This window comes from Elaeis guineensis, chromosome 13 (assembly GCF_000442705.2).
Source record: "Elaeis guineensis isolate ETL-2024a chromosome 13, EG11, whole genome shotgun sequence".
In the NCBI taxonomy this organism is placed as follows: domain Eukaryota; kingdom Viridiplantae; phylum Streptophyta; class Magnoliopsida; order Arecales; family Arecaceae; genus Elaeis; species Elaeis guineensis.
In genome coordinates this window covers 5,544,620-5,565,946 of record NC_026005.2, presented here as the reverse complement: position 1 = coordinate 5,565,946, position 21,327 = coordinate 5,544,620, and the positions used below count along the sequence as shown (strand labels likewise).

Genomic DNA, 21,327 nt, shown 5'->3' with positions numbered 1-21,327 from the left:
TGATTAGATAGTAATTAATAAAGCATCAGGCATAATACTCTCTTCTCGGAGTAACGTGAGGGGCTACCCTCTCAATAACAGAAAAAAGTCCCTCCGTTCATGTGATAACGAGCGAACGAGACCAAGAGATCACCGCAGAACGAGACCAAGTGAGAGTTTATGTGGGACAGGTGGCCCATGGCATTTTTCCTTAGCTCGTACAATCCATTAGGTTACCATGGACTTCCTGATAAGAGGTTTCACTATTACCTAATCATGACTTCCGTCTGCTAATAGATTCTGTTACATTAAATATATGATTGACATTATCTCATTAACTCCTCCAACTGGAATAGAACGTAGACTACGCATATCAAGGGTGATAGACTTTGTCTTTACCAAAAAAAAAAAAAAAGAGAAAGGGTGATAGGCTTTGTGACAAGAGCAAGAAAAATCCGCAGTATATTTGTTGGTAGATGAGATTGACCGTTAGTACTAACCCTATCAGACTGGTACAATTGAAGTCTGATTAGGGCATCCTCATAGAAACTAATACTATTGGCAAAAGGAAAGAGGCCAGAAGAGAGTAGGTGAAATCATGACTAGGACTTCCATTTGGATAAGGCATGACCAAAATTTCAACAACTATTAGATAAATATGCAGCACGGAACAAGCACAGACCTCCAGCAAATCTGAGTTTTAAATTATGCTTCCTTACCAATTGATCTCAAAAGCTTAAATTGATAAGAAAATGATCAACAACATACATTTGACTTAATATTAAGCATTTATTTTAAAGTAATAATGGATTAGGTTAACACACACATTTGAGAGAATGGGACACTAGGGAATAGGCTAATATATAGTAGCTTCCCTATTCCAGCATTTTTTTTTTCCTGCTATCTAAACTGGAGTATGCCACATGCAATGCATGTAGCTGGGGAAGAAGGAAATGTTTTCATAGAGTAGCATCAGCTAGAGGTGTTGAGGGCTGCCCCATGACTTGTATGCCATGTTTGGGAGGCCCGTTTAGAACAGCCCTAATCATGGGCTTCACCTTTTCACCAGTCTTCACAATGACCAAAAACAAGACCCTATATAGAATGACCATACCAAACAGTATGGCAAGATCAACCCACTTAGAGTAGCCCACCTCCATCTGCCAAAAATCTTTTACAACTTCCTCCCCAGTGATGGTGGCTCCACGCCCAGCTTGAATGTTGGGGAAGGTTAGTCCGATGAACTCATTCTTGTAGTAAGCTTGGTTGGTATACTTATGGAAGGCTATATGGTAAATTGGGTATCGCCACACCGGCTTCGGAATATCATTCGGCAATCGGAAAAAGCCAGCTGCTAGGATCATCATTGCTTGAATTCCGGCACCGGCGATGATGCCCATTAGGTAATTGGGCACAATGCTGGCCACGATCATCATCAAGCCCTCAACTAGCAACATGGATGCATACAACACCACCACGAAGAAAATGAAGTGATCAACTCCATGTTGGAGGCCAACAAGGTAGTAAGCCATGGCTCCCGGGATTATAGAGACGAGAGCTAGATATGGTGCAGAAGAAAGCATGTTACTGATCATGAATGCAGTGACACCATAATGCCCATTTAGTCTCTCCCTTTGAAAGATCTTTGGATCAAAAAAAGTCGACATGTTAGCGATAGCTTCATAACAAACTTGTCAAATAATCTGTGAACAACTTATTTTACAATATGAATTCCTTTTGGTGACCAGTAACTAGAGTTTTCATCTAGCTTGAATTACATGTCATAGTAACTGCATTTATGCCAGCCGTATTATGTGATTACTTAATTGTAATGTCTGGTTGACCATAACTCACAAAAACACCTTCAGGATTAACCCAAAAATTATGGTTATTGTAGCCTCCATCTTGCAAAACTTGTCCTATGGCCAATTTCTATAGGATAAATTACTGTAATTATAAGGAGGTTTTGGTAAATCCAACTACAAAATATTTGTTAGGTTACAAACCAAACACCTGAAGTTGCTTACTTGGAACAGCCCATATGATGGCCTGCCAAATTACATATACCCAGGACGTGCCTACATGAAAGAGTTTTGTTGAAATTGATATCTAAAATATTAAGTGGTACTTGTAGATTGGAAGCTGACATTCTAAATACCATTTTGGTGTTTTAGTTTGAATACATGCTGAGTGACAAGAGCAGAAACAATACAGGAGCTTATTACCCTGTATAGTTTGAATCTCATGGATAATTAGGACTTGTAAAATCTGCAAATAATGAACAATGAGAATGCCACTAACCTTCATTTCTTCTACAAAGGAAGGAAAACCACCAATTGCCATAAAAGTTAGGAATGCTGATATGAACAGAAGCACCGAACCCCTAGCCTGAGCAGTTTAAATCTACACATCAGTTCCTTGATTACACTATTTTCCCATAAAGAAAAAAAAAATTCCTTCACCAAACTCTCAACAAATAACATGTTGGTCTAAATTCAATATTGAAATATATCTAGTTCAAGGCTGAGCATTAAATTGACCTTTCTGGCTTCATTTTCTGTGCCTAAAGTTGAATTGCTACATATTTATCGATTACGCATTGCCTTCTTCTGATGTCATTTGGATTTTTCACATGTCTAGATTATTTCGAGGGCCATTGTACGGCTACATGGGCTTATGTGCTGAATAAAACAGGTTTCTCTTAACTGCTGATCCATAGTATTACTATGGGCACCTCTTTTGCTCAAATTTTCTTGGCCTCAACTCAGACCAAGTGATGGCAGGCTGGGAGCTAGTCATAAAACATGGTCATTACTTGAAGGTCTATAATTTGATCCATATAGCCACTCCAAATATTGGAGATTAGGCTAGCCTCTTGAATAATATATTGTAGTAAACAAGGGTTGTAGCAAGTATGCTTCAGGGTTCAGCATTTCACCTGAATTGATGCATAACTATGTCCAATGTCGTAAAACATGGTGCCTATGCATAGACACAATATAACATAAATTGCGAGTCGTAGCCAGTAGTATCCTAGATCTCTGGACATGTTTATAAATGATCTTTTGGTGAGGACAATGCACTGAGTAGTGAAACTAGCTTGACTTCTAGTCTTCACAACATCTCCTTCCTGCATAAGGAGCCACTTTATAATGATTGATATTGTGATTAAAACTTTGCATTCTCTTCTACAGCAGTAGTGCCATGGATAATAGAATGACGGTCAAGGAAGATTCTTGTAATTGACTTACCAATCTGTGCATCTCAGCTACTCGCCTCTCAACTTCTTGGCGGATGTTGGATAGCTTGTATGATTTTACGAGGATATCAATGGCTTCAGCGGTGGTTTTTGATTGGCTACTACTGCCTCTTACAGTCTCCTAATTGGGAAAAAAATCGTAAGAACTTTCCTTCTGTACATTCAAATTTATTCAAGAAATAGAAACAGAAGTGCACAAGGAATTGTCTAACCTCATCAAAGTCTTTGTTGATAGTTCTGAGGTAGTGATCAGAAGGGTTTCTCAAGGATGGGCATGGAAAGCCATTTTGAGCAAAAAACTACAAAAGAAAACAGAAGACTGAATCATTAGAAATCAAAGGTTTGATTGCACTTCCAACTTTTTTATTTTTCATTCATTCAGTGTCATATCTTTATGAGAATGCAAGTTTTCAATTAGACTAAACTTTTCATAAGCAAGTATTCAATTTTTAAGTACATAAATATGGCTTAGGAAGATGCAGGAACTCATTATTCAGGGAGCATAGAAATTGATTCAGCAGACATGCGACAATGTCATGGAAGAAAAGGAAAGCCCTAATTGACCATTTGATCATTAATAGCATAAACCTTTCCTGAAATTGAAATTAATTGCACCTGCCTGCCATATGATTAGTAAATTAGATCTTGATCTTATCTGTTTTAATGGTTCATTAGACAGCTGGTTACAACAACAGTTACTGGTTCAGATAAAAAAAGTGGAGAATAGTTAGATAAACAATCTACTGCCAAAAATAACTGACAAAGTAATTAAAAGCTTAAAGCATGAACAATTTGTACATGGAAAAAAAATGAAATTTCCATCACTTTTTGATGGAGACATGGCAATGATGTACCCAATAGGTATATGTTCTATGATGTCAATACATAGATAGATTAAAACAGAGATGTTGATCTGTTGCGGCCAATCGCCTCGTCGCCCGATCGCCGGGAAGCGTGCACCTGCAAAAGGAAGTCCGCACTGACCGGAGGCGGCTCTGGCGGGGACCCTCCGACGGTCAAGTCAGAGAGGTGACTGGGCAACAGTGAAATGCAGACAGAGAGCTCTGAGAGGGAGAGAGGGGGAGAGAGGAGCGAGCCTGCGTATGTGGGAGAGACGGGCGGATCGATCCCTTGCACTGTTGCCTTCCCCGGTATATATAGTGGAGCACGGTATGGCGCCATCATTAATGGCGCGGACAAGTGAGGAACTGTCAACTCACTGTAGGCTGTCAGAGCCGCCGTGAAAATGTCATGTCGCCGTGTAGCCGTCTAATCACCAGGGTTGACCCGGTTCTCGGCGGGACAATGCCCCTAGGTAACTGTGCCGCATGTCCGTGTCAGAGCTGACAACGTCTGGCGGCCGTACGGCGGTTGGTGGAGTCGGCCGACCCAGGGTCGGTGGCCAGCAGAGTGGCGTCGGACTCCTCCGTCGGTCGGCGAGCTTCATGTGGGTCGGCTACCGGACCTCTGGGTTTAGTCGGTCGGGAATGGACCGTGGAATGGCTGCAGTTAGCCGCTGATGGCGTCCGTCGGCCTGTCACCCGACTTACGATCGGCCAGTCAGAGTCGTCCGTCGGGTCGTCGGTTAGTCGGACGGGCTGCCAGGTCGGGCCCTCCGATAGCCGGTTAGTCGGGCCGCCAGACGGTCGGGCCCTCCGATAGCCGGTCGGTCGGTCGGTGGGTATCCCCCAACAGTTGCCCCCCTCCACTCCCAAGTCGGATGGAGAGCTGGTCGATGTCTTCATTCGGGTAGCAAGGCCGGACGGCTGGGAGTGGATTTGTCGCATGTGCAGATCCGACCGTACCGCCGGCTGATCCGTTGTCAGACATCTCACGAATCCCAGTGATCCGAACGTCTAGTCGATGCCGGAAGTCGCGCCGGCGTCAGGTGTCAGACGCCACGTCTTGTCGTTGTCAGCCGTCACGTCGGTGCCAGAAGATCGGGTGCCGGACGATACGGCGTCAGTCGATCGGATATTCGGCGCCGATCGTGGATGAGGCGTCCCATCGGGAACGCGGACCGGTGCGGGCGGCCGACTGCGGAGCCAACCCCCGCGCGCCGCGTGTCAAGGTGGTTGGCCGGCGCCCGCTCCGGCATTTAATGCGGGCGGTGCGGGCGTCCCGGGGCGAAGCGCGCCGAATCCTTAGCCAACCGACGGGCGCCACGCGTCGCGCATCTGGAGGACCTTGGTCGGCGCGGGAGCATCTCGGCCGTCGGTCGGCCCTATATATATAGGACCTCCCGGACCCTGACCCACATTTGCCATTTGCTGGGGAAACTCTGTCCGGGCGATTTTTCGGTCGTCGCGGGCAGAGTTCTTCTCTACTTCCGGAGGGTCCATCGGGTTCGTGGTCCTCCTTCCCCTTCTTGCTTTCTTCCCTCCTTTCCTTTCTTTCGGTTCCTGCACAATGACCAGGAAACCGACTCAGGGAGCTCGGTCGGGGAACCCGACCGACGACACCCGATCGGCTCTGGAAGATGAGGCCTCCTCGCTTTCGGGGCCGAACGTCGATCAGCTTCGGGAGCACTATCGCATCCCGGAGCAGTTTCGGCTCTATGCTCCAGGGGCCGGCGGTCGGGTCAACAACCCTCCGCCCGGCGACCTGGGGCTGTATGTTGAGGACCTTCGTGCGGGTCTTCGACTTTCGATTCCGGAGTTCGTCCGGAATCTGCTTGATTACTACGGACTCTGTCCGGCGCAACTGGCGCCGAACTCTGTCCGACTAATCATTTCTTTCGCGCTGTTGTGTCAGCTCTTGCCGACCAACCCCCGCGTTTCCCTCTTCCGGGCCTTCTTCGTGCTCCGACCCCACCCTAAGGCCCGAGGGTGGTGGCTCTTCAACCCCCGGAAGGGTCTTGCCTTCATAACCGGTCTTCCATCGTCCATTCATGGATGGAAGAACCAGTTTTTCTTTGTTTCCTCTTCCTCCTCTTGGGGCTTTCCTTCTCGCTGGGGTGTACCCCGAACTGAGGCCAATGACAACAGTCGGGTCGACGTGGACGACCGGGAGGACTTCCACCGACTCAAAGACATGTTGGTCCCGAAGCAGAGGGAGCTTGTTACCGAGCAAGCTCTCTATGATGCCGGCCTGAGTCTGGTCCCCCGAATAGGTATCGCCCGATTCCTCAGCTTTTCTTTTTGTTCGGCTTTAGGGTAGTTCTGGTCCGGCCTTTAACAGTGGTCGGTTTTGCAGGGACACCGCCGAGGATGAGGCCGACCGACGCCGAAATTCGTCAGTTTGCCGCCGCGAGGAAGAGGCCAGCGTCGGGGGCAGGTCCTTCGCGCCCTTCCAAGAGACCAGCCCCGGTCCCGCCAACCGTGGAAGCGTCGGCGACCGAGGGGTCGGAGCCGATTATAGCCCTCGCGGCTCCGACCGTCCGAGTCGAGGAGAGGCCGACCGAGGAAGTGGCCGAAGGAGTGTCGGCGGTTTCGCCGCCGCGGGTGGAGCCGGATGTCGTTCGGGAAGCCGAACATCGTCCGGAGGCGTCCGCTGGCGCAACGGGGGGCGCCGGGTCGAACTCCAGCATCCCGTCGCTGCCAGCCCCGTCGGTCGGGGCAGCTGATCGGGGGAAAGCCCCGATGGAGCCCTCGGAGGAGGAGAGATCAATGCCCCCCAGCGCATACTACCCCGAGGGTGCATCGGCCTTGGCCGATCACAACCTTGCGAGGAGGTTGTGCCAGGGGATCCTCCTCCCTACCGACGTTCAGTCGTTGCGATCTCGGCAGGTGACCGAGATGCTGTCGCGGTTCTACCCGTCGATGGTGGAGGTAAGCTTCGCGTCACCTTTTCCCTTAAAAATTTTTGCTTGCCACATAATTCTGACAAAGCCTTTTTTCCGTCGGCAGCTGATCTTCACCATGTCCGAGTTGGAGGCCGGATATCGAAGGTTCGGCGACGTTCGGGCAGCCTTCAAGGAAAGGTCGGCGGCGGCCGAGGCCGAAAGAACGATGCTAGTCGACCAACTACAGGAGTCGGTCGACCGGGAGGCCAAGTTGACGGACGAGGTCTCCCGGCTTATGGCCGAACTGAAGTCGGTCAAGAAGGAGGCCAAGCACAAAGGTCGGGTCGTGCGTCGTCTTCGACGCGAACGGAACAGTGCCACCTCCGAACTCCAAGGGGAACGCGAGCAACTTCGGGTCAGCCTGGGGAAGCTCGCGGAAACCGAAGAGGACTTGTCCATCGCCCAAATCGACGCCGAAATTGCCAGGGCCGAGGCGGAGTTGGCGAAGGAGGAGCTGGCCCACATTGAAGACGAGGCACGGTCGGCGAGGGAGTCGGCCGATCGTGCGGTTGAGGACTCCGGGCCTCCGACCGGTTCAAGGAGGAGATGCTCGAATCGAGCCACGGAGCCACGGCCACGACACCGAGCGATGCATCCAGTTGAAGGACGAGATCGAAAATCTCATCCGCCGAGGGTATCTCGGCAAGTTTCGAAAGGGTCCGCCGACCCGACCGACTGCCGATCGACGCCCCCAGCCGACTGAAGAGGCACCGACTAACCAGCCGACGGCCGGAGTCATCAACATGATTTCCAAGCGGCTGGGATCGGGGACGTCTACAGGGGGGGAGCCGACAAAAAAGCCACGACCGAACGACGTAATCACCTTCGCGGAAGACGACGTTCGGGGCATCCAGACTCCCCACGACGACGCTGTTGTTGTGTCGGCGACAATAGCCAATTACGATGTAAAACGAATTTTTGTTGATAATGGAAGTTCGACAAATGTTTTGTTTTACTCGACCTTCTCCCGAATGCGACTACCGACGGATCGACTTAGTGGGGTCTCCACGCCCTTGATCGGCTTTGCCGGAGACACCGTCACGACAGAAGGAGAAATCACCCTGCCCGTGACGGTCGGTACCGAACCACGGCAAAGCATGGTCTCCCTCATCTTCGCGGTCGTCCAAGTCCCTTCGGCCTACAATGCCATACTCGGACGACCCGGACTGAACGCCCTCAGGGCGATCGTCTCGACGTACCATCTCCTTGTTCGATTCCCGACCAGAAACGGAGTCGGAGAGATGCGCGGAGATCAACAGCTCGCCCGACGATGCTTTCAAATCTCCGTCCAAAGCAACGAGACAAAGGATCCCCTGACAATCGACAAACTGGATCAACGGGAGGAGGAAGAGCGGGGTTCGCCGGCCGAGCAGCTCGAGGCGATCCCGATAGGAGAAAATCCCGACAGAAAAGTTTGGGTCGGGTCTCAATTGCCCGACGCCGAACGCCACCGACTGGCGGAGCTCCTGACGGCCAACGCCGACATATTCGCATGGTCGGCAGCTGATATGTCGGGCATCCCTCCGGAAACAATGACTCACCGACTCAACATCGATCCGACGATGAAACCGGTGAGGCAGAAGAAAAGGTCCTTCGCCCCAGAAAGGCAGAAGGCCATCGACGAGGAAGTGGACAAGCTGCTCGAAGCGGGCTTCGTTCGGGAATCCACGTATCCCGATTGGCTCGCCAATGTCGTCATGGTCAAGAAAGCCAACGGGAAGTGGAGGATCTGCATCGACTACACCGACCTCAACCGAGCATGCCCGAAGGATAGCTTTCCACTCCCAAAGATCGACCAGCTGGTGGATGCGACGTCCGGATTTCGGCTGCTCAGCTTCATGGACGCCTTCGCCGGGTACAATCAGATCCGGATGGCGCCTGAAGACGAGGAGCACACCGCATTCGTGACCCCCAAGGGCCTCTACTGCTACAGGGTGATGCCCTTCGGATTGAAGAACGCCGGTGCCACCTACCAGCGACTCGTCAATAAGGTCTTCAAAGACCAGATCGGCCGCAACATGGAAGTGTATGTGGACGACATGCTGGTGAAGAGCACGCAGATCCCGGACCATGTTCAGGATCTCGAGGAGACCTTCCGCACCCTTCGACGACACCGAATGAAGCTCAATCCGACCAAATGCGCCTTCGGGGTGACCTCGGGGAAGTTCCTCGGATTCCTCGTTTCTCAGAGAGGGATCGAGGCCAACCCTGAGAAGATAAAGGCGATCCTCGCCATGCGTCATCCGAACACCAAGAAGGAGGTCCAACAACTGAACGGGAGAATCGTCGCTCTTAGCCGATTCATTTCCCGATCAGCTGAAAGGTGCCTCCCGTTCTTCAAAACCTTGCGCCAGGCGAATGGTTTCTCTTGGTCGGATGAGTGCGAACAGGCCTTTGAAGACCTGAAAAAGTACCTGGCTTCCCCGCCGCTGCTCGTAAAGCCGCAGGTCGGGGAGACCTTGTATCTCTACTTGGCCACATCTTCTGAGGCGATCAGTTCGGTGCTCGTTCGGGAAAACGAGTGCCGAACCCATCAGCCCATCTACTACATCAGCAAAGTGCTCCACGGCGCCGAAGCCAGATACTCGGAGACGGAAAAGATGGTCTTCGCCCTGACCGTCTCCGCGCAACGGCTCCGCCCATACTTCCAGGCCCACGCCATCGTGGTACTCACCAACCAGCCCCTGAGGGCCGTACTGCGCCGACCCGACACATCCGGACGACTCGCTAAGTGGGCAATGAAGCTTAGCGAGTTCGACATTCAGTACCGACCAAGGCCTGCCTTGAAGGCTCAGGTCTTGGCCGACTTCATCGCCGAATGCCCGACGACCGACAAAAGGTCGGGAGCTGAAGGCCCGGGACGAGATTCGGTCTCTGAGCGGGACCCGATCTCCACCTGGGTACTTCACATCGACGGAGCCTCCAACGCTCAGGGAAGCGGGGCCGGGCTCCTGCTCACGAACTCGGACGGGGTAGTCACCGAATACGCCCTCCGGTTCGACTTCAAGGCCTCCAACAATCAAGCCGAATACGAGGCACTCCTCGCGGGCTTGAGGATGGCGAAGGAATTGGGCGTCGACAGCCTCCGGGCATTCTCCGACTCTCAGCTGATCGTGGGGCAGGTCAAGGGCGACTTCGAGGCGCGAGATCCGACCATGATCAAGTATCTTCAGAAGGTAAAGGATCTCGTGGCCCGCTTCGAGTATTTCGAGATCTCCCACATCCCCAGGACGGAGAACGCCCGTGCCGATGCTCTCTCCAGACTGGCAACGTCGGCCTATGATTCTTTGGGTCGGACGTTTGTCGAAAACCTCCAACAGCCGAGCATTGATCGGGTCGAAGAAGTGCAGCAGCTAACGTCCGAACCAAGTTGGATGGACCCGATCGTCCGGTACTTGTCCGACGGGACCAGTCCCAAAGATCCCGCGGAGGCCAAGCGACTCCGATGGTCGGCGTCACAATATGTGATCATGGACGGCCGACTCTACAAGAGGTCGTTCTCCCTCCCTCTGCTCAGGTGTTTGGGACCGACCGACGCCGACTACGCTCTCCGAGAGGTTCACGAAGGAATTTGTGGGAATCACTTGGGGGGCAAGTCCTTAGCCTTCAAGGTCTTGCGACAGGGCTACTACTGGCCGACCATGAGAAAGGATGCGGCAGAGTTGGTCCGAAGGTGCGAGCCATGCCAGAAGTATGCCAATATTCAGCGCCAACCGGCCAGCCAAATCGCTCCCATTGTCGCTCCGTGGCCCTTCGCTCAGTGGGGAGTCGATATTCTCGGCCCCTTCCCACCGACGTCGGGCCACTGTTAGAGCACTACTACCCAAGTCGTACCAACCCATCGCCCCTCGCCAATCGTGAGGTATTGTCCGCTCTGGAGCGGGGCCCGGGCCTTTGACCCGGTAAACACCCCGCCCCTCACGGTTTTACCCCGCAAAAGACGCCTCACGTGGGAGAGGGAGGCTGGCAATACTTAAGCAGTAGCCTCTTTTGTAAACTTCCGGTATGGGACTTTCGGGCTCGAAGCCCCCGATGCCCGCCCACAACAGAAGCCCCCCTGCAAAGGAGGCTACTGCGCGGACGGGGGACGGGTTCCCACAGACGGCGCCACTGTTAGAGCATTACTACCCAAGTCGTACCAACCCATCGCCCCTCGCCAATCGTGAGGTATTGTCCGCTCTGGAGCGGGGCCCGGGCCTTTGACCCGGTAAACACCCCGCCCCTCACGGTTTTGCCCCGCAAAAGACGCCTCACGTGGGAGAGGGAGGCTGGCAATACTTAAGCAGTAGCCTCTTTTGTAAACTTCCGGTATGGGACTTTCGGGCTCGAAGCCCCCGATGCCCGCCCACAACATTGATCAATTAGAACAAATTGAACTTTTATTTGTAAAAGAATTATAGCTACTATGGAACTCATGTTTACCTCATTAGTTAAAGAAGCAGGTCCAAAATAAACCGTTTTGCCAGAAGAAAGAAGGCACAAGTTATCAAAAAGCTCAAAAACTTCACTGCTAGGCTGATGGATCGAAGCAATAATAGTCCTCCCATCATGTCGAGCTAGGTTGACGATGCGATTCATAACATGATATGATGCGGCACTGTCTAATCCACTTGTGGGCTCATCCAAGAAGAGAAGCTTTGGTCGTGTTAAAATCTCTATACAAATGCTAACCCTTCTCTTCTGGCCACCACTTATTCCCTTAGATGCCTGCCCTCCAATCCTTGTGTTCATGGCTTCTTGCAACCCCATCTCCCTTATAGTCATCTCTGCTCTCTCCTTCTTCTCGGACTTAGTCATGGAGTCTGGCAGTTGGAGCTGCGCAGAGTAGTACACAGCTTCTCTAACCGTCAGAGTTGTCATTAGAATATCATCTTGGGTCACATAAGCCTGAATTAATGAAGAAAGATCATTATGTACTTTCGGATATCAATATTAGCTTGTTACTGTCACAAGCTTGGTTGAATGCAAGTTTTAAGCTATGGCCAGCGGCATCACAAATGCAAGGGTTATGGTATCCTTGTAATAGAAGATAGGCTTGAAATTAGGACCAATCAAGCTAGGTCACATACAAGTTGCAAAGCTTGATGCAAACTTCAGACTAAATTAATTTCAAGCTAGGATTGATTAGACCTAGGATACATCAAGCTTAGCTCAATTACACCCATAATTGTCACAGATTTGATTGTTGTATTCATGTATATATTAAAATACTAGCAAAATTTTTAAGGGTTATAAAGAGAAGAGACACTGCAATGCAGGAGAAAAGAAAAGATGTGCTTACAGAAGTCCCAAAAGCTAGCCTCTGACGCCAACCATTTACCAACACATGTCCTGATTGGTTTGTACCTGAGTCTAGTCTCCCTGTAAACAGATATCGTCACCAAGTTAGTTAGGATTTATGATCCAAGTTCTAATGCTCCAACTAGCACAAGGTTTCTTGCTAACAACATTCCAGGTAGTGTTTTAATTGTTTTGCCACTATGTTATGCCTTGATTGGCTTATTGGCTGTTAAAAAAGAATACAGAAATCCGGATTTTGTCCTAGATCACTATGCCAAGTAGTCTTGTGTTTCTCAACAATATTATTTTAGATAATATGTTATTGTAAGCAGCTAATATTCTGCACGCATCTGATGCATATGAGAAGTAGGACAGGTGGTTGGTCGCAAGGCAACACAATAAATATATTCTTGTTTTTTGTTGCTATTATTTTTATTTTCCTATTAAAGAAATAGAGAAAATTAACCTGAGGTAAATGCATCATTCACAGTAAATAGCAATATATTTATGAAAGTTTCGTCATATATATATATATTTGGTAAAGATGTTGAGTACCCTCAATTACTTCAACCTTCTGACCGTATAGAACTTACAAATGTGCTATAAAGAACATTAAGAATGGATTGCATATTATGTTCCATGCATAAATAGCCACCATTGGAACATCCCGTCCAATAATTGGAGTGGACGGCAATGAAAGACTTGTCCTGGCCAGTCAACTTGAGCTTTAAGATTAGCTCAGATGTTAGATGGACGTAACTAAGAATCATTCTTGATAGATGAAGACCTAATTCTATCATTGAGAAGGTGCAGGAATAGGTGTTGCAAAGAGGTGGCCATGCCTAAGAGGTTGCATATCACGGATAAAAAAGGGCACTCAAGCATTCAACCAGGTGTTTCAATATATATAAATTTAACTTAGCCCCAGTGTTAAAGAAGAAAAAAAAAAAAAGGTTTTTAAGTTGCATCTCTTAGGCCTATTTAGTTGATGAGAGCATAAAAAAAAATATATAAAAAAAATTATTTTAATTCTTGGAAGCAATACTTAGGATTTGAACCCCGGGCCTCTTTTAAAGCAAGCCCTTAGATATAAAAAAAGAGATTAGAGATTATCTTGTGCTAGTTGATGAGAGAGAGTTTGTAAGCAAAATGATTAGGGAAAATATTAAGTTTCTTTTTTTTAAAAAAAAAAAACTTCTTTACTTCTAATAATAAAAAAATCCAGGCTACTAATTTTGTTTTCTTCTCTTTTATTTTATTTTATTTTTATTTTATTTTTTTTTTCGAGGTGAAGGGAGGTGGGAACACCACCGAGTAGGTGGTCCTTTTGTTACCTGCCAAGGCATTGAGAAGAGTGGACTTGCCACAGCCAGATGGCCCCATGATGGCCAGAACCTCCCCTGGTCGGGCGTACCCGGTGAGCCCAGCCAGGATCACCCTCGACGAACCCTCACCGTTGGTTGCGGTCACCCACAGATCCTCCCACGTCAAGTACAGCCCTTCCTCCTCCCACCCACTCCGCACCCCAATCTCCACCGGCCGGTCACCACCCCGGGCCATGGCATTCCAACAAACCTCCTCCATTTCCACTTCCACTTCCCCTTCCATAGAGCTCATAACTGAGAGAGAGAAGAGAGAGGGAGAGTGCTTAATTTAGCTTGGTTGGTGCTTCAAAATTAACGCTGGAGAGGAGATTTATAGCCGAGAGAAAGCAGGGAAGAGTGGTTCCCTGTTGCCGTCTCGATAGAAACAGGATTTATAGCGGAGGGAAAACAGGGGTGATTGGGTCCCTGCCGCCGACTTGATTGAAAGAAAACTTTATAGACGATGACTTTACCAAGGGAGCGTTTTCCACCTCGAAAGCTTGGACACATGTTTCACGAGGATTCCGATTGTACCGTTCGCGCGAAATATTTTCGTCACATCAACCGTTGGATCGCGCCTTGCACAGCTTTTAAAGCACTTAGATGTTTTTTTTTCCCTTCTTGACATCAAACGGTTGGCGTTGCGAAAGAAGAGGAATCATTTTTTCGCGTAAAGGATACAACCCGAACCCGTTTCACAACCACACGGTTATCCCCCGTATCTGGGAAAATTATGGATTTGATATTTAGAGCTAGAGGGCGGCAGACGTCGGGCAGCGATCACGTTTCCCTTCGCGCGTCAATTGCATGAACGACGAACATGAGGCTTGCGATGGCGTAGCGTGTGTTTTTTTTCTTGGCACGTCGAAATTCTATGCTAATCTCAAAATCAGACAATTCAAGTGAATATTATGATGTCCAGGAGCTTGACATAACTAAAAGTGGCAAATAGATCGGGTTGGGTCATAAACAGGTCGGATCAAAAAATGATCAATTCAAATCCGATTTGTTTATTAAACGGGTTAAAAATTTCAACCTAAATCCGACTTGTTTATTAAACAGATAACCCTATTCGATCCATTTAATCCGTTTATTAAATAGATCAAATTAGATTAAACGGATTAAATAGATTAAACGGATCAGGTTAAACGGGTCAGAAATAGATTAAACATGTTTAAACAAGTTAAACGGGTCTTAAATGGACTAAACAGATTAAACAGATCAGGTTAAATGGATCAGAAATAGATTAAACATATTAAACAGATTAAATGGGTTATCTGACTCAACCCAACCTAAATATTAAAAAGGTTAAATAGGTTAAATAGGTCAGATATCTAAAATGCATATCCGACTCAATTATTAAACTGGTTAAATGGGTTGATTTGTTTATGATCCGAACTCATTTAGCCTAAATCTAAATCGATTTATGACGGATCGAATACGGATCAGATTGACGAGTCGGGTCATATTTTGTCAGCCCTAAATATGATGATCGAATATGTGGATAATGTTCAGGTTAAAAAAAAAAAAAAAGATATAAATGCTGTCAAGTTAAGTTTTCTTATTGAAAGAATACTAATGAAATATATGAATTATGTTATATTCTAAATCCAGAATAGGGCACGATCATGCCATGGAGAATTACAATCCACAATAATATGAAGCCAATAATTAAAATCTCAAATAAAAAATAAACAATCTAAATCCATCATCTATCATATAATTAAATAAATATTGGTTCAAAATGACTAAAATCAAATTTAAATACCATAATCTATCATCTTAAAATTTATGAAGTTACTAACTATAAATTTATAATCAATTTAAAAACTAAAATTTTGGTTACAACATCTCCCAGTATGCCAGCTTCACTCTAAGCTTGAAGCATTCTTCGTTCCTAATGATCTTTTTCATCTGAAAAAAAAATATAAGTTATACAACTTAGAAAATAAACCTTATACGGCCTTATTAGATCAAGCATAAAATTTTATATAAATAATGCATCATTAAAAATAATAATTATTTCAAAATAATTTATTAATTCATAGTTGGGTTGAGCACGGGTCGAGTTCGGTTGGATTGAGAGAAAATTTTATCTGACCAAACCCAAATGAATTGAAGAAAATTCAATCCGTTGTCAATCATTTATCATGTATAAACTATTTGAAATCGAAGTGCACGGTTTGTAGTGAGTTCGAATAGGTTGTGTCAGTTTGGGCTTCAATGTTGATCCAATATTGGTTCACTTAAGCTTATTTATTTTTTTTTATCAATTTAATATAAAAAAACTAAACCTTGTAACTTACAATTTTAGGGCTTGTTTTTAAATCTGTATAAAATAAAATAGAAAAAAAGAAAGATTTACTAATCTGAAAGCAACTACATCTGAAAGTTTTCACTTTAGAAATTGATAGACTTCTATCAATAATTTAACATTAATATTCTCATGAAGTCTAAATGACACCATCCTAAAATGAAAGTAAGTTTTTGAAATACTATATCAGTTGGATTCGATTTCATACAGATTAAAAATATAAGAATCGAACCGACCATAAATAATTAATTTTTTTACAGATCTTAATCCGATTCCATCTGATTTATGTCTTTTAACTAATCAAAACCGATGTTTATTAGATTGGGTTGGATTGGATGGGTTTTTTTTGGATTTCATTATTTGCTCAGCCCTAATTCATAGTATAATATGATAAAGCAAGTTATAGATGAAATCATGCACGCACAAATCATCCACATTATATAAATATGGTTCCAAGTATATAGCATAAATAAAATTCTAAATCATTTACTATTTAATTACCACATCATAGTTCAAGTTATTTCTCTCAAATCATGATTATTGAATACATGATAGGGGTGTATGCCAATTACTATGACCCATTGGCATGCAAGATTGTACACAAACTGCTATTACCTATTAGCATAATTGTATGTCAACTATTATGATCCTTTAACAAGATCATATACCTGCTACTATTATCTACTGGTAGCTATCATATACCAAATACTATTATCCATTAATAGGATCATATGTCAATTACTATTATCCATTGATAAGATTATATGAAATTAGCTTTAAATATTGATCTATCTCTTGGGGGCGATGTATAGCTATTTGAGAGTTTTTAATCATATTTTTTAAATCACATTTTCTTAGGTCAAACATTCTTAAATATACATGTATAAGGTCATAGTCTATAAATAAATCATCAATAGTAAAATAATTATACAATCATTTCTCTCGTAACAAAAAGCATATTTCAACAATATAGTTCACAAACAAACTGTGAATACTTTAAGAAAAATATAAAATCAATTTTTTCTTAATTAAAATAATCAATAGTCTAAAAATAATAAAGAGTGTCCAAATTATTTATTCTGCTTTCAATCTTTGAAATTCAACATCCAAACTTGTTCAAAGCCATTAAAATCCATCATTAGCAACCCAAGAGAATTGAGCCAGCAAGAATGCTTATTTGAAAAATTCGTTTTAACCATGTGCCATGCATAGAAATTATATAGATAAAAATTTTTGGATAGGACATTTTCCTAGAATAACTTGTTGGCATCTTACTTCAAAGCGCTTGCTCTTTAGGAGATATAGGTTTCAAATCCTTGGTATTGCTTTTTTCTAAAAAAAAAAAAGTCTAAAATACAAAGAAACACAACTTTGTTATGTGTCTGCGAAAAATATTATTATGATATCTTTTTCCATACTACCTCACAAAAAGATATGTTACATGATACCTCAAAAAATATATGCGGCACATGGGACTTTACTCAGCGTTATCTACATTTTACACCACATGCAATGCATGTGCAAGACGTAGCTAGGCTTTGACCAAAAGAGGCAGGCATACACAAAAAATGATATTTGGTTTTTTTTTTTTTGGTACAAGCTTCTAAAATGATGTTTTCTGAGATTGGGTAGACATGGCATCTAACAATTAATATACTTAAAATAGTTAGTAATTGAGATTGGATAGACATGGCTTCTAACAATTAATATATTTAAACTAGTTAGTTATGTTTAATATTCTTGTGAGTGTCAATTGGTTTAATTGGTAAATATTATTGAAGATTGATACCTATTGAGGAATAATAGTCCTACACCGGATATGTTAAGAACTCTTATGGTACTTATATACTCTTGGATCCATCTATCAAACCTTCTGGGCTTTTAGATAGAATCTTAACATGATGTTAAGTCTCCGTTCGGTGAACAGACGAAAGAAATAGAGTGAAACTGGCTTTATACATGGAAGCAAGAATACCACATTATGAGCTGCAAGTTGGGACAAAGACAAGTTGTCTTAGTTAAACCGATCGACCGGCTCATGGCAAAGAACAATAGCTGATTAACAAAAACTGGAATCCCATATGGAACCAATTGCGACCCTCATGGTTTACTTTCTTTCTTTTGCATCGAGATTTTAATTGAATTTTTTGTTTGGTAATGCCTGAAGTCTCTTCCATTATCTCACATATATAAATGGGACTGTATGTGCACGTGTGCCAACTTTGCGCATCTTTGAATCCCTTTGCAACCATTCTAAATGGAAAGTTAACGACTCTCTCGACCACTAAGCGCTTAGGTCGAATGGTAATGCCAACTGGTTAGCAGGTCAAGTGAGAGGAAATTATTACTACCTCTTGGATTGATGCTTTACCTCCTTAGCTTGTTCTAGCTTCTTCATATTTTTCTTTTATTTTCTTTTCTTTTTTATAAGATGTACCTTTCTTGGATGTCGATGGTTGGGTCGACTCCACCTCACACACAGAGAGAGGGATGAAATTTTTGTGAGTCCGGTTTATTTGATTAAGTAGCTCCAAATTGACCCGAAAGCAAGATTTTCAGCGACTTAGAAACAAAATGGAAAAGCTATATTCTTTCAGCGCACCAAAAGCAACTTGTTGCATCCTTCTTGCCACGTATATCAAGTACATACATAAGATTTTTTTTTTTTTGTTTTTTATATATGGTGAAATTAGGAGTTTCGCCATGATGAATGCATATGTCTTGGTATCAGTATGAAACAAGACTCAGCTATTGTTGGCCACATTTTGACTTGCAACAAATCCTATAAACTATGCCGATAAATTTGCGCCAAGTGAATTAATTTGATGCTTGATTTTTTTTGACAAAGTTTTAATGAGAGACTAGAATGACCAATAATTCTAGTGAAGCATTTTTAACCAAGATTATCCTTTCTAGAGAACTCACCCATGGTTCAACCTCCTGCCTCTTTTAGGAAGATTGATTACCTTTCAAAGTTATACCACAGTAAAAAGGTGCATAAAAATCTTCATCTAAATTTCTAAACACATATTAAAAATATAAAAATATATTGCTGAAGATCAGAATATAATTAAAAATATAGGAAAAAAAAAAATGCTGAAGAACGGAATGACAGAGGGTAATACACCCGCCTAACATCTTATTCTGTCACAAGAAAGAAGGCAGCTCGGCTAGTGGAATTTGTCCAGACAGGGCGGCCTGCGTTCTATTATTTTCTCTTTCGTTGTACCATCAGACTGCACCTAACGAGCATTTATTTTCCTAGAAGATGAAAACTACAACGAGTGTCTGTCACTTAACATGTCATACAAGTGATGTCATCTCCTTTGACTTCAGCAATCAAAGTAGTCTTTTTTTTTCTTTTTTTTTTCTTTTTTTTTTTTGTGGTGAGAAATCAAAGTAGTGTTTTTGGTCGTATCCATTTTGTATGCAACGGAATAGTTGTCAAAATTGGTTTTTACTGTTGACGCGACAGTTAATTAAAAAATGATATTTGGACGTATGTGGAGTTCCTATTTCTGGTATCCGAGGAAGTATTTTGATTTTATTTATTTAATAGATAATATAGAAGCTCAAATTAAAAGTTGATAATGGAAGACTGTAATGGTCTGATTCACTGGACTAAGCCATCAACAGTCGGCCTAAAACCCAAACACCGGTCAAAAGAAAAAAAAAAAAAAATGGAGAAGATTTCCTGTGTGTTTCCTCTTCATCGACAACTCGTAATGTGTTAAATTTATTTTTAAAATATATATTTTTGAAAAAAATATAGTTTACTATTTAATATTTAAATAGAAATCAAAGAGCCAAATATATAATCAAAGAATCATGAATAGTATAAGAATCATATAAAAATTTAAGGGTCATAATTTGGTATTCCAAGAGTTCCATTAAACGTGTTAGGAGTTCTAAAAGTCACTTTTGTATTTATTAAGGTTACATTTTTAAGTTCTCTTATGTAGTTATAAATATGAAGATGAGAGATTAATGAAAAATAGAGTACTCCCAGATAGGGTTATTATAAAGAGCTCCACTTATAATCTTTTCATTTAATAGAAGTCTTTTTTTTACCCCAAATTTTGATTATTCTTCTTTTATTTTTAGTGTGATCTTGCGCAAATGTGAACTTTGTGTTCCACTATTTTAGAAGAGGAATATCCAAGTTTATGAGATTTACTTTTTCTTAACATGGTATTATAGCCACTAAAGTGGTGGTTGGTATTTTCAAGATCTTTTGTGAAGAAAGAAATCAATTCTAATGTGTCAATAGACTCCAGATGTCATCTTGTTGGGCTTGGCATGAAGCTTCTCAACTAGTCTAACTACAAGATTTGGAAGATTGGTATGGAGTCCTATTTTGTAGGTGAAGACTTATGGTAGGTTGTTGGCGGGTATGCAAGGATGGCTCCAACAGCAAATGAAGAAAATGTAGAAGCCATGCGAAAGTAGAGGATTGTTAATGCAAAAGTAGAGTTTGTGCTAAAGAGGACCATTACTCATGATCTCTTGGAGCACATCATGGATTACAAGTCAGCTTCAGAGATTTGGAACACTCTCGAGGCATTGCTTAACAAGAAGAACTTGGCTCGACTTCAATTTCTTGAGAATGAATTAGCTAATGCCACCCAAAGTAATATCTCTATCTCTCAATACTTTTTGAAGGTTAAAAGTTTGTGTTCAGAGATTTCTCCTTTAGATCAAGAGAAGCCTATTTCTGAGGCACGTATGAAGAGTATATTATTCATGGCCTTCAAAAAGAGTATATTCCTTATTTTACATCTATTTTAAGATGGGATTGACAACCATTATTGATGAAATTGGAAAATTTTCTTGCTTTGTAGGAATCTTTGGCTCGTCAAATGGCTGGACATGTTGTTTCAGGGGGAGAAGGAGAGGCTCTCTTTTTTAGCAAGAAGAAAGGTTAGGATAAGGAGAAGCATATGAAGAATGATGCTAATAAGGAGTCTTTCTTCAATGATGACGGCAACCGGAAGAAGGTTAGGTGCTATAGGTGTGGCAAGATAAGCCACATCAAGAAGAACTGCTGAGTCAAATTAAAGAAAGAAAACACTGCCAACAAGAAGGGTGACTGAAATAAAGTAGAAGAAGATTAGAGCAAATGTTTCATGACAACTACCACTACAGTGGAGACTATGACTTCCATCAATTTTGAATATGATTGGATCATGGACTTAGGATACGGTCATCATCTTACTAATGATGACTCAAAATTCTCTAATTTTCGTCACTATTTGAGAAATAAGGCTATCATTATGCCAAACAATACTATTCATCCAGTAGTGGAGAAAGAAGGTACCATCACTCTTCTCGGCAAGAACAATAATTC

The 21,327-nt window shown here is 43.8% G+C and overlaps 1 protein-coding gene across 5 annotated transcripts in view; it reads right to left on the bottom strand.

Moving 5' to 3' along the window:
• Window positions 1-748: 748 nt before the first annotated feature.
• The window catches only part of LOC105056779 (ABC transporter G family member 1), a 30,241-nt gene continuing 9,662 nt past the window's right edge, over window positions 749-21,327 (bottom strand). Inside the window, exons 1-8 of one of the 5 annotated variants that reach the window (XM_029268020.2) lie at window positions 13,637-14,004; window positions 12,304-12,383; window positions 11,445-11,909; window positions 3,451-3,537; window positions 3,231-3,356; window positions 2,918-3,109; window positions 2,281-2,367; window positions 749-1,622 (exon numbers count right to left, since the gene is read on the bottom strand). In XM_029268020.2, the coding sequence (XP_029123853.1) occupies window positions 939-1,622; window positions 2,281-2,367; window positions 2,918-3,109; window positions 3,231-3,356; window positions 3,451-3,537; window positions 11,445-11,909; window positions 12,304-12,383; window positions 13,637-13,919 (2,004 nt within the window). In that variant the 5' untranslated portion in view covers window positions 13,920-14,004 and the 3' untranslated portion in view covers window positions 749-938. Of the gene's footprint in view, window positions 1,623-2,280; window positions 2,368-2,917; window positions 3,110-3,230; window positions 3,360-3,450; window positions 3,538-11,444; window positions 11,910-12,303; window positions 12,384-13,636; window positions 14,006-21,327 lie in introns of those variants that run through there. The other 4 variants (XM_010939083.4, XM_073247823.1, XM_010939084.4 and 1 more) reach the window with 4 other exon arrangements.